The 13,183-nt window shown below is 39.8% G+C and overlaps 1 protein-coding gene across 1 annotated transcript; it reads right to left on the reverse strand.

Moving 5' to 3' along the window:
* Window positions 1-821: 821 nt before the first annotated feature.
* On the reverse strand, window positions 822-11,880 carry zdhhc3b (zinc finger DHHC-type palmitoyltransferase 3b). Its single transcript, XM_037692730.1, has 7 exons — window positions 11,749-11,880; window positions 7,399-7,730; window positions 6,001-6,125; window positions 5,391-5,487; window positions 5,224-5,305; window positions 3,788-3,918; window positions 822-980 (listed from the first exon to the last, which is right to left on the reverse strand). The coding sequence occupies exons 2-7, from the start codon at window positions 7,699-7,701 to the stop codon at window positions 822-824; spliced, it is 897 nt and encodes a 298-aa protein (XP_037548658.1). The 5' UTR covers window positions 7,702-7,730; window positions 11,749-11,880.
* Window positions 11,881-13,183: the final 1,303 nt, after the last annotated feature.

A 13,183-nucleotide genomic window follows, 5' to 3' on the forward strand; every position in this document is an offset into this window, starting at 1 on the left:
CTGCAGTCTGTGAAGAAGGCAGGATTTCTGTCCCTAATAATCACAAGCTGAAGACTGCACCAAACTAACTGAGGGTTTTGATTTCTTTTACTTTTTGTTTGTTTGGTTGATCCAGAAACGATCCCAACAGCAGCTCCACCGATACAAATGTTTTAAGGGTTATAGCTCAGTGTGGTTATTGTTTCACCATCTTTCTTAACATAATAATAATAAAAAAAAAAAAAAAAGATAAATCAAATGCTCCTTATACGTGATTTGTTCTGATTTTATGGCCTGCAAATGGAGGCGGAGCCAAAGAAAAATGGATAAAACTCCTAAAACATAATCACCGGAACAAATCCACCAATCGGAAAAGGCTGCACCGATCACCTGTTAAACCTGTGATCACCGGGACTGTCACTTTAAGGCAATAAATAGAAACATCTTTTTAAAAAATCTACTAATGAACTGTTCTAAGGCAAATCTGCAGCAAAACAAACCAAAAAAAAAATAGTTTACAGGAAGACAGAACCAGGTATTTATGTTCTGGATCAAAAGAAAAGTAAATAAATCTGGACGTCAGTTCACATTATTTAACGTTGAAAAGAAGGAAATGATCAGACGCACTGCAGACATTTCTCCAGCGTGAGGAGCTTCTGGTGTGACTTCTGTTCTCGTCGAGTCGTAGCTCAACTGGATCACTTCGTTAATCTCATTCAGCACCAAGAAGGAAAACCATAAAAACATGCGACAGAACCCCTGAAATGTTCAGAATTCATGAAGGAAGGAAAACCAAGTGGTTAAAACGAGGTCATGTCCAGGTCACGGTTAGTTTCCAGCATTTACACTATATACTGGTACACGTCCGTCTTGCCGTGGCCCGGCGTCGCGAACGGGCTGAGCCAAGCTATCGAGAACGGGTGGCCGAACACCACCTTCATGTTCATCCATTTGGACCTTTTGGCCCATCTTCTCTCCTCCTTCTTAAGCTGCTCGATGCCCTGCAGAGGGAAGGATGCCATGTCAGCTTCAGATGAGCCAGCGGGGAAATTGATCCTTTTTGTTTCATAAATCAGGTGTTTGTGATTCACTCGCTTTAAACAAAAGCAACACAAATCTATATAAATACGCTCAGACAAGCTGCACCAACACAACAGATGACTGCAGGCTCCATTTCACAGAAACTGACTGAAACAGCTGTTTGTAGTGAATATAACGGCACCGTGAGTCATCCTCGTGGGTGGACGCCTCAGAGGGCTGGAAGCAGATTACCTGCTCCTACACTGCGCTACCTTTTCCTCATTTACGTTTCGTTTTGGGAAATCCAAACCAATTTATAAATAATCTAAAGGAGCCGGTCTGCAGGGAGGTGAACTTTAGGGCACATCCGGACAGAATACGAGGATAAAGCTCAATTAGCTCTACAAACGACGGCAATAAATGAGACGAGGCGTTTACCGGGGGAAGTCTTGAAAAAAAAAGACGTATTAGACGAGAACCGTGGCTGGATTAACGACAGTTCTCATGTCAAAGTGCAAACGTTTCATGTGAATTTACAGAAGGCTTGGACTGTGGAGTTTTATTAAGTACTATGAAAAGAAAAATGTGTACAAAAATGAACGGCAGGAGAAAAAAAACACGTGTTTTTTCTTTAAAATTTGAACCTTTTTAATAAAAATATTACAATTTGATCAAACTTTATTCTGTAAACTGATGTCGCCATTTAGAGTAAAATAAATGCTCAGTTAGAGGTGGGTCAACTTTTGATAGCCTTCAGTTTATATTTGTAATGCTTCATGCCGTCTCTTACAACAGAAGTGGAGTAAAACTAAACCCTCTGTGGTGCCCATCCCTGGTCCTCCAGGGCCTCTATCCTGCAGGTTTGATGCTTCTCTGCTTTGAGCACACCAGACCGGGTTTCTGCAGAACCTGAAGACCAGCTGACAACAAGGAAAACAACTAAAACCTGCAGGATAGTGGCCCAGGACTGGGCTCTACAGCTCTACATTGAAAGCATGGCTGCTTCAGAGAACCAAATCTGCTCCGAGAAAGACGTGTACTTACCGTATTTTTCGCCCTATAAGTTGCGGTTCTTTGCATAATTTACATACCCTGCGACTTATACACTTAAGTGACATATTTATGGATTTTTTCCCACATTTATAAACAATTTTTGGCTGAGAGAAGACCGTTTTCATTTATTCTGACTGAGAAAATTCAACAGTACCATTTTCAGCCACTAGATGGCAGCAGAGTAGTAGGCGCAATAAGGTATGCTGTTGTATCATGTAATACGTAAAAGTGACATAATGACAAATTCAATAAAGTTCAAGACAAAAACAACTGGACTTTATTTATTATACTATATACTTTATTGTTTTTGTCTTGAACTTTTTTGAATTTACCGTGTCCTGGATGACTGAGAAACTTTGCCAGCTATTAATGACACAATCGGCTTGCCGTAGCCTCCCACCTTCGTTCTGCTCGCTGCTTGGAGCTCAGCTTCATTTCACTGCACCGCCCCGTGAAATGCAGCTAATTTGACCATTAATGTGCATTTATTAAGTAAAAGTTCAACTGAGACACTCCTTTGCTATAATGTCGAGCAAACAAAATTGTTTTTAGGTGCTTTTCTTGTTAAATTTCCAAGAAACGCGCAGCGTTCCTCCACCTTTTTTCCTCCATGTCTGCACACTCCCGGGAGCACCGAGGCAGCGAATACTTTTGAAATTCAGCTGATTTGACCGTCTTAAAGTCCTTTTTATTTAGCAAACGTTAGACTGGGCCACAACTTTATAGTAAAGTCAAGCAAAAAAATAATTGTTTTTAGGTGCCTATCTTGTTAAATTTCGAAGAAGCGCACAGCAACTCGTCCCTCACAGAGTTCCTACTTCCGCGTATCAGCTTTTGAAATTCAGCTGATTTGACCGTCAAAGTGCATTTATTGAGGAAAAGTTAGACTGAGACACACCTTTTCTATAATTCTGAGCAAACAAATAATTGTTTTCAAATGTGAATCTTGTTAAATTCTTGTTAAAGTCCTGCATGCACACTCCCGTGGCCTCCATTTGGCAGCCAATCAATTTTTGGCACAACACCGGCCCACATTTCCGGCTTGTCAGTGGTGACGCGTAACAAACACGACGGATACGGCGAATATTATATACGATATATTTATAGATTTTTCCATTTTGTTAAACATATTTGGACTGATGCGACTTATTAGGGCGGTGCGACGTGTACGGCAGAAAATACGGTATTCATCATCCCAGATATCCAGCTTTATTTTCTGAACCTAACAGTCAGCTAGCTGAGAAGTTTGATTTTTTTATTTTGCTTTTTATTGGGAGGTGTTTGTCACATTGGATTAAAAGATAGTAAAGTGTGACGTTTTTATTTTACAGTGAATTCACCACTCAACAAATCCTACATTACTGTACAGGACCGAGTCTTAGACAACTTGTTACACTCCTAGTAATAAATGATCCGCTCTGATAAAGCATCTTTTTAATTTTGGGTTTATAAAATCCTTTTTTCTACACATAGCTGCTGCCATTGGGAGTAATTTAGTTTATTAAAAAAAACACTTGGAACAGAAATTTTGACTTTTCTCTTGTAGAAAATAGAATAAAGTTTGGAAATCCTATCGTTTTTCCATATTTAACCAAACCTGGAAAACAATAAACATAAAATCTAAACCAGCTGATGCAGCAAAATGTATTTAAAGCTTCAAAAAGTACAAAAAAATATCATGAAGCTGACTGAATAGTAAGATTAAAAGAAACTTGGGGACGATGGGACCACTCACCGTCTCGTCGGAGCAGATGGAGTGGACCTGAGTCCCAAACATGACCGCGGTGAAGATGAGGAAGAGGAGGCCCTCGAAGCTGAGAAGGATGAGGAGGACGACCGTCACCGGTGGAGAGAAGCCGCTGCACTCTGTAGAGAGTCATCACATTAAAATCAAGCTTTGCACGATTCATCGACGCTCTCTGTGATCAGGAGCCTGAACGTCTCAGATTATGGGTTATAAATAATCTGTTTACTTTAGTAGTAGATATTTTCTGTACATATACAGCTTTAGATCTTCCTCACTGATGATTCTCGACCATATATGATCATCTGGATCACTGTGGTGTCTTTTAATAACAGTTTCGTCAAAGAAACTTTGTTTTGTCTGTTTTACAAAGACCCGAGAGGCTGAAAGAGGATCCGTTTGAGCGTCTGCAAAAACGCTGACCTGAGGGATTATTTGGTTCTCGTGACATCATAAACGTGTCTCTGATCATTCGGAGGCCTGAAACGGGTCGAGTTAAGGCGTGAGGACTTGGTGCTGTTGTTTTAGGTAGTCAAGTTTTCTAATCTGGAAAATAAAATATCCTTTAAATATCTGCTGTAGGAATAGAGATATATGGTTAAAATAAATAAATCAAAGTGTGACAGCAGTTTAAATAGAGCCGACGCTGTTCAAGTTGCACAAACTGGATTTTCATGCACTGCAAAAACAGCACTACTTGAAATAATCCAAATATTCCTAAATGTGATCAAATTTTATCGTTTTGAGAAAAAAATATATGTTTCTTGGCTCAAATTCTTAAAACTAGCGTATGAATCTAAGCACCGTGTGCCTTTAAACTAAACTAAATTGTCTTAAATTAAAGAAAACAGCACTTTTTACAAGCAAAGATTGCGGTCCTTAAGAAATATTTTCTTAAATGCGTGTTTTGCTGCCTTCATTGATCTGATTTTATGATGTTTTATGCTTCATCTAAGAAAATTTGACTTCTAACACGTAGAAAATCTTTACCCAAACTGAGTATTATTCATACAAGCTAATTTCAAGAAGTATTTGCTTACTTTAGGATTTTACACAAGTTTTCACAGAAACTTTAAAAAAAAGCTTACAGGACAAATTTGCAGTGTGCTCACATAACAGTGACTTGTGTATCACAAGGAAGCTCTAAAACTTGTAAAAGAATGTCTATTTTACTCTAAATAGATTTATAGTTTCGCCCTCCGCTGGAAGACACTTAAAACTACAAAAGGATAAAATCAACTCATTAGGAAAATGTTAATTTAAGCAACAAATGAAGGAAGGAGGAGGATAATGTCAAGACTTTTAAACAGCTGTCTGCACATTTAAAGCATTTTGTCAGCTCAATATTTCACATCTACGGGAATCTTTTTTATTTTTATTGAAAATTCACCAACTTTTGGTGGATCCTCATCCTCTGTAATACTTACTTCCCCAGTCGGCTTCAAAGCAGAAGACAAAGTGGAAGGCCACCATCATCAATGCGTGAAGGGATATTATCGCGATGTACATCTGAAAGCAGAGACGCAGTTCATGTAAATTAAATACTTTTTGCCGTTTCCGTTACTCCTTGTAGTTTTCTTCTTTTCAGACTCACAGTGAAGAGCACAAAGTATTTCTGGTTGTTTTCTCCAACACAGTTGTTCACCCAGGGACAGTGGTGGTCCATCTTTCTGATGCAGCGTTTACAAACACTGCGGGGGACACAGATCAGTGAAGACGACAAACTGCAGCTAGAAAATGTGCCGTTTATGAACATGGAGCGTTTTATCACTCCCTGGATGAAAAGCAACACCAACCCCGTCAGTCCTTTCTGTCGTGCCACATTTTCAGACGACGGATGTGAGACTCGGAGCAGGGCGGTGGTTTTTACAACGTTTAATTGATCATATAAAGCAGAAACTCACACCAGGTGCTTAGTTTGTCTGTCTTTTCTATCTGAAGGAGATTTATCCACATATCAAAGTGTCTTAATGTAGTTTATCTTCAAAAACACATCATTTTAAAAAAGTCTAACGCCTAGCAGCTCAGTGCATTAACATTTAATTACTCTGGGGTGTTTTTTGTTGCAATTTTCATGCCTCCAAATCCCAGAGAAACACGAGCAACCACAGAGGGAATCCCTGTTATCAAGCTGCACACACACACACACACACACACACCCCGAGGAGAGTCTAGAGATGTTGTCAGAGGGAGACGTCTCCTACCTGCAGTGGTGGGCTCTGTCAGGCTTGATGCTGCAGCACTTCGGACACTTGTACACCACCTGTCCTGGTTTGAGCTGCAGGCTTTCGATGAATTCTTTGGTTGCGTTCCCTTTGGGCACAGCTCCCTGTGAAACGAGACGATTGAAGTTTCCACCGAGGATCATTTTTAAATCCACCGTGAGAACTTTTTGAAGACAAACAACTCAAAAGACTAATATTTTTAGAGGAAAGTTCTACTAATTTATGAAACTGACTTAAAATAAACAAGACCTTTTTTTTTTAATCTAAATCAAACATATTCCTGTAAAAATATCTAATAAGTTACAGCAAATAGAGCTTTAAAAAGCTTTAAACTGAAATACTAAAAGTATTTTATCTCCAAGTGAATGACAGCGTTAAGTATTAGAATCAGATTGTAAAAACAAAATTGGTGGTGGTTAATTCAGACATCCTCAAGGGTTTCAATTCAAATAAATACTGTATTTTTTTCACCCTGTAAGTCGTGGTTTTTTGTGTACATAATTTACATGCTCTGCGACTTGCACACCGAAGCAACATATTTATGATTTTTTTCCCCATAATTATAAACCAACTTATGCTGAGATTTGACCGTTTTCATTCATTCTGACACTGAAAATATTGAACGCGACCATTTTCAGCTGCTAAATGGCACTCGAGCAGTATGGCATGCCGTTGTGTTATGTAATAGGTAAAAGTGGCTATTAATGGCTTGCCAAAGCCTGCCACCTTTGTCCAGCTCAACTGGAGCAAATGTCAAATCAGCTTCATTTCATTTCATGTGCTCCCTAAAACAGGTCTCTCTTGAAAATGAGTTCTCGTGGCTCAATGAGACTACCTGTATAAATAAAGGCTAAATGAAAAAAAAATGAAAAAATTTTTTTTGCTGCACCACCCCAGCGAAATGCAGCTGATTTGACCATTAAAGTGCATTTATTAAGTAAAAGTTCAACTGAGACACACCTTTAATATAATGTCGAGCAAACAAATAATTGTTTTTAGGTGGTTAGCTTGTTAAATTTCAAAGAAATGAACAGCGAGTCCTCCCGTGGCTATTTTCGCGTATCGGCTTTTGAAATGCAGCTGATATGACTGTCAACGTGTCCTGTGATGGAATTGCGACACCTCCAGGGTGTCCCCCGCCCCTCGCACAGTGATTGCTGGACATGGGGCGTCTTTTCATATCCAAGTGAACGCAGTCATCGCTGTAACTAATACCTGCACGTTAAATACAAAAACATCCAGCTCGTTTACCCACTTCTTCTAAAAAAAAAAGTTTTTTTAAATCACTCAAACTGTGATTAAATACACAATAATTAATAGTTTGATCACAGATTTAATTGGGAATGTGTCTGGGGGTCTACACTCAATGTGACTGACCGGGTCTGTGCACATGGCCTTGGCGTGGGAGGCCAGAGCGAGGAAGGCGAGGCCGTTGAAGAGCACGCCGTTGAAGAGGCTGTAGACCACGTTTTTGGCCGGCAGCAGCATCACGAACATCACCACGAACTCGGCGTAGACGACCAGGAGCCAGGTGATGACGCCGCACGCGATGCCGCAGCCGTCGCGGATGAACCACATGGTGTCCGAGCCGCTGCGGGGCGGGGGAGGGACGCAGTGCTCGGGCTTCAGATAGCCGGGCTGCCGCTCGATGTCTCTGGTGCGGTGCGCCGGGCTCTTCATTCTACGCTACCCGTGGCTCCAACTGCATACTGCAAAGAGAGAAGATGGATAAAAGAATTAGGATCCCAAGAACACTGTAGACTGCATAAACTGTTCATCTGCTGGTGGATTCGTTTTACATCAATTACAGCCCAGTCTGTGCCACAACAACTAGAAGTCAGTGTAGCCAAATTGTCCTCAAGGGATATTAGAAAAATACAGGCTTTTATAATGCAACATGTCTCGGAATATAAATTAATAATAGGCCTGTCACGATAACAAATGTTGCTGGGCGATTAATTGTCTCAGAAATTATTGTGATAAACGATAATATTGCTTGAAATTTGACAATAATTAGTAATTATTGTCAAACTTAAGAAGAAATGTTGGTAATTGTTTTGTGTAATAACTTCTTTTGACCACCAGATGGCAGTATAAGACTGAACCGAAGGATGGATAGTGAGGGGGCGAGCAGCGTGTCTCTAAGAAAAATGGGAGGGAGACCCCTTGACGTGACATGGGCTGTCTCTCCCTTTTTTTTTGGTTCTTAAAATGGCGGACGCTCGGTGTGGTTTGAGTTCCTTAGCATAGCATTTTTCACACAAACCTTTTAATTAAAAAAAAAAAATCAGTAAACAAGTTCTCAGCTTCTTTTTACAGAGAAAAACAACTTTTTACATGAAGGCACGGGTTTCAACCGTGAATTCTGGAGCTTCGACAAGACAAAGGTTCCCCCCCCCCCCGCCCGGCCTGTTAGCTTAGCTCGTAGCTTAGCTTCTCGCCCTAGCTGCTTTTAACGATCCAAAAACGCGATTTCGGACGATTTAAACTGATTTTAAAAGAAAAGAGAAAAAAGAAAACGGGAAGGGTCAACCGGAGTTGAGTCTTTTGTCATCCAGTGTCTTCAGTAGAAAGAGAGAGACACGAAGAAACGATAAAGCCGATAAATGAAAACAAGGTTGATAATTTTCATTTATGATGCGATTAATTGATTTATCGCGACAGGTCTAGTAAATACTGAGGAGGAAGAACAAACACTGACTGGTCTGATCCCAAAGGACAAAACATCCCAACAAACAGAGGAGCCTACTGATGGATTCAGAGACTGTAGTTCACCCGTTCGACCTTTAAAGCCTCAACGTTTGTCCTGAACTACAGCGGGCTGCAGCGTGAGCAGACTGCAGACTCATGAAGAAGCCAGCAGGTCTAAACGCGTGCAGGAAAGAAATTAAAGATGGTGCGACTTCAAAAAGGTACTAAAATGCTCAAAAAGAGGCCTGGATTATATGCAAATAAGGCACACTAGAATAAACAGAACGTTTTTTTTTTATCTGAAAAGATAATTGGATGGTTGAATTTTGACGCATTCTCACAATAAAAATCTGACACAAAGAAGAAAAGTTTCTTTGTAATTTCCAGATAAATACATTTTTCCGCAAGAATAATTTAGAAGCAATCTCATCTTGATTTTGCGTCCACAATATTTAAGGCTTAACCAACAATCCGGACAGTTAAGAACATTTAATTCCCCCAAAAACGTACACTTTCAAGGTAATCATTAGTCATCAGTTTTCACAAAAACCTCCAAAACGACACATTTAAGGCTCTTTTTCATGGGTTTCACTCGCCCATGGTATACTCAAGTCAACTCAGCGCAGGATTAGAGACTTTCTTTTGGGTAATCAGCCTCGGTTCTTTGGACCTACAGGTCGCAGTTCCAATTGAGCCGAGTCGAGCTGAAGATTGACGAGCCACAAAGAGACGTCAGTCACGATGAGCGTCTCGTTCACAAGAAACCTATCATATTGTAAACATTGCAACCACACCATTTGTTTTTGTCATTTACTTTTTAACAATATATAAAATATATCCAATAGCATGGCAACACGTAAACCAACGCCAAGGTGTGAGGAGGCGCAGGCATTAATGTCTGAACTCAGCCGGAGCAGGAGCGCTGTAAAAATTGTATTTTCGAGTAGATCCACATCGTTTGACTCGGGCAGGTTGGATTTAAACGACTCACTCCATCAGGATCGAGCACTCCCAGTTCTTAGCCCGTCTGCTGAAGATGATTTGATGAAACAGAAACCCACCAGAGCAAAAACAGAAACTCATCCCACCCGTCAAACGGAGCGGACCCAAAGCAAAAAGGCTCCAGTTAGAGGAGAAACTGCAGCCTGGGAGAAAATCCCGTAGCCCCAAGCTGCCTCACATTCAGAAACTCGTTGATTATTTACGGGTAGTTCGACAGCCTGCCGCTGGAATGTGAAGTGAAGCAACGATGGCACCACAAACAGCAAAATAATACAGCTTTAATTAAAATACGGCAACTGAAAGCAAAGATTCTGGTCTGGTCCATAGATGTGAGCGTCTATGCTACAAACATTAATTTATTACAGTCGCTGTATTTAATTTGTTCCTTGGAGTGTTTTACTTGCCCAGGAAATAAAGGGTGACACTGCAAGATTAGCAACATGACTGACAGGTGACGTAAAAGTCACCAAAAGACAAAAACAACCACCGTCTCCGGTCTATCTGATCAAATATTCTGTGTAAATAATACGAAGGCAACAAGTAAAACAATAAAATTAAAAAATATGTTATTACAAAATATGTATGATTTAGAGAAGCGTAAGAGACTTAAAGCATTTTGTAAAATACTGATGTGCGATTTTTATTGCGTTCAATTAAAGTTCTGTTGTGTCTAAAAGCAAAGAACCCAAAATTAAAAAGGCCTAACTGTAGAAACTAAAATAATTTACACCATTACATACCAATTAAAACTAATAATGTGATTTAGTCAAGGTAAAGCATGTCAATTTTCTATTTTACCGTTTAAATTTAAAGTTTTTTTTATGTTGCACTGACTGTAAATTAATCAAATTAAGCTTCAGAGTGTCAAAAACCAAATATTCCAGTCTGGGTTTAAATTAAACATTTGATGTCGGTCAACGTTACAAGAAACATATCTCAGTCTTTAACTGGTTATGTGTCATTTTAAAGCCACTTTACTGGTAATTTAGCTCTCCTAAAGCTAAAAGCAGATTATTTTTGTTGCTACTTCGAACAGTGCTGGGTTTGGTACATTATTTTATTTTAGGGGGTCTTTATGGGGTTTCAGTGTCTTAAATTTCCCTTGGGTTTCATAAATTATATATTCATCCATCTACCTACATTAGGTTTTGCATGTAATTTTTTTTAAAGTCCAGATCTTGTGCAGTTTTGTGAACGAAGCTGGGAGTTCAGGCCGGTTTGCTGTGGTCAGGAAGTGTAGTTGCCATAGGGTGTGCTTGGTTTAAATGTTTGCATAGGTCATACATGTAAAAACAACATAATTAATACAAACACGTGGTTTTAAACAGCAGGACATTGCAGCAGGCGTTTGCTTTGTAAAAACAGCTGATCAACAATAGTCTTCTATTCTGCAAATATTACTTTTTAGGTATCAAACTGTGATAAATAATGTTACTAATTGAATTTTTATGTATGCGAATGTTTCTGTTCAGTGTCCTGAGACAACTTCTGTTGTGACTTGGTGCTTTAGAAAACAACTGAATTGAACTGACTGTATAATAACTGCGTATTAACACTAATATTTGTTGCAGCATATACTATAATATAGGAGTGATCGTTTAATTGGGCTTTAAATGATCTGTACATGTGGTGATGTCTTGCAAAAGTAAACAATGATCCCCTAGAATGTCTCAAAAAGAGTATTAATCCAACTAATTCACTCAGCTCTGCTTTGTTAATTTGATACCGTGGAACAGAAATATGAGAATAACTTCAAAATTATCATTAATTAACATGAGTGAATTTTAAAAGGAGTTATGAATCAGAAAGCCTGTTTTTAATAATTAAACTGGTTTCAGGATGACAAGCAAAGGCTAAACGGCGCTCATTTAGTTGATTTTCTTAATAATAAAAAAATTAATACTTAAAATTATCTCTACCAGGAAGTTCGCTCAGGCAGCAGGAGCAGCTCAGGATACTTGGATGGCTGAAAATCTTTTTTTTTTTTTTTAATCTTGTATTTAAAGTAAAACTTCTAACTACTTAGCAACCCACCTCTCAGTCTCCTAACTCAGTCGACAGATCTTGAAGTCCACGTAGTTTCAATGTTTTGGGGGGATAAAAACCACCAAGCGGAGGTCCACCGGTCCGCTCCGCCGCCGTGTTCGTGTTAGCTAAACCCCGGCTAACCTCACCGAAACCCGGGGAGCTGCTCTGAACTGCGCCCGCTCTTACTGCCGCCACAGTTTCGATAAGGTGTTAATTCGTTAATTAAATAAAGAGAAAAAGCTTTTTAAAAAACGACTACAGTTTCGGTACTTTCAGCTCGGTAACATCTACGGGAAACAACCGAGCGAAGCTGGTCCATCCAACCAGGAAGTGCCCTTTTCTGCTGTAATGGGCGCGTTTGCCCTGAGCTCGGTCTGTCAGGCAGTGGCAAAAATCTAAGGCAAACATTCTTCTTCTTCTTCTTCTTCTTCTTCTTTTGTTTTATGGCGGTTGGCAGACCAACTGTAAGCCAAGTCACATTTATTTATATAGCACATTTAAAACAGTAACTGTTATCAAAGTGCTTACCAAAAAAGATCTCAGCATCAAATAGTAATAACAAGATATTACAGCAACATGAATAAAAGCATAAAATGTAACGAGAAACAATTAAATACTAAATCAAATCACCCTGCGTTAAATATCAGGGAGTAAAAGCAAAATGGATGAACACCATCATCAACGACGAAATACCAAATGAGATCACACTGTGTTAAATGCCAGTGAGTACAGATGTGTTTTGAGGAGAGATTTAAAAATAGAGACTGAGGTGGACTGTCGAATGTTGATGGGCAGCTTGTTCCAGAGTTTAGTGCCCATGACTGAAAACGCCCGATCTCCTCTGAGCTTCAGCCTGGATTTTAGTACGGCCAAAAGCAACTGGTCTGATGATCTCAAGGCCCGAGAAGGAGTATAAGGATGAAGGAGGTCGGAGAGGTATGAGGGTGCAAGGCCATTAAAACACTTAAATGTCAGCAGAAGAATCTTAAAACCAACTCTGACACGCACAGGAAGCCAGTGAAGGGAGGACAGAACTCGAGTAATGTGCTGCGAGTTCCTGTTAGTAGCCGAGCTGCAGCACTTTGGACGAGCTGGAGACGTGAGAGAGAGAGAGACCTGACTGACCCCAGCATAAAGTGAGTTACAGTAGTCCAGCCGGGTTGTAATAAATGCATGGACTCATTTTTCAAGGTCAAATCTGGACAGGACGGACTTGAGCTTAGCTATCTGCCTTAGCTGAAAGAAGCTTTTTTGAAGAACAGAATTTATCTGCTTATTATTAAAGTCCGAGTCTAAAACTATCCTGAGATTGGTAACAGACTGTTTTAGATTTGGCTGAAGAGAGTGCAGGTTTGCAGGATCAGTGACAGTGGCAGAGCTAGGGTTAAACACAATGACCTCAGTCTTCTGATCATTAAAAGTCAAGAAGTTCGCAGCCATC

The sequence above is a fragment of the Nematolebias whitei genome, chromosome 19 (assembly GCF_014905685.2).
Source record: "Nematolebias whitei isolate Nwh7 chromosome 19, NemWhi1, whole genome shotgun sequence".
In the NCBI taxonomy this organism is placed as follows: domain Eukaryota; kingdom Metazoa; phylum Chordata; class Actinopteri; order Cyprinodontiformes; family Rivulidae; genus Nematolebias; species Nematolebias whitei.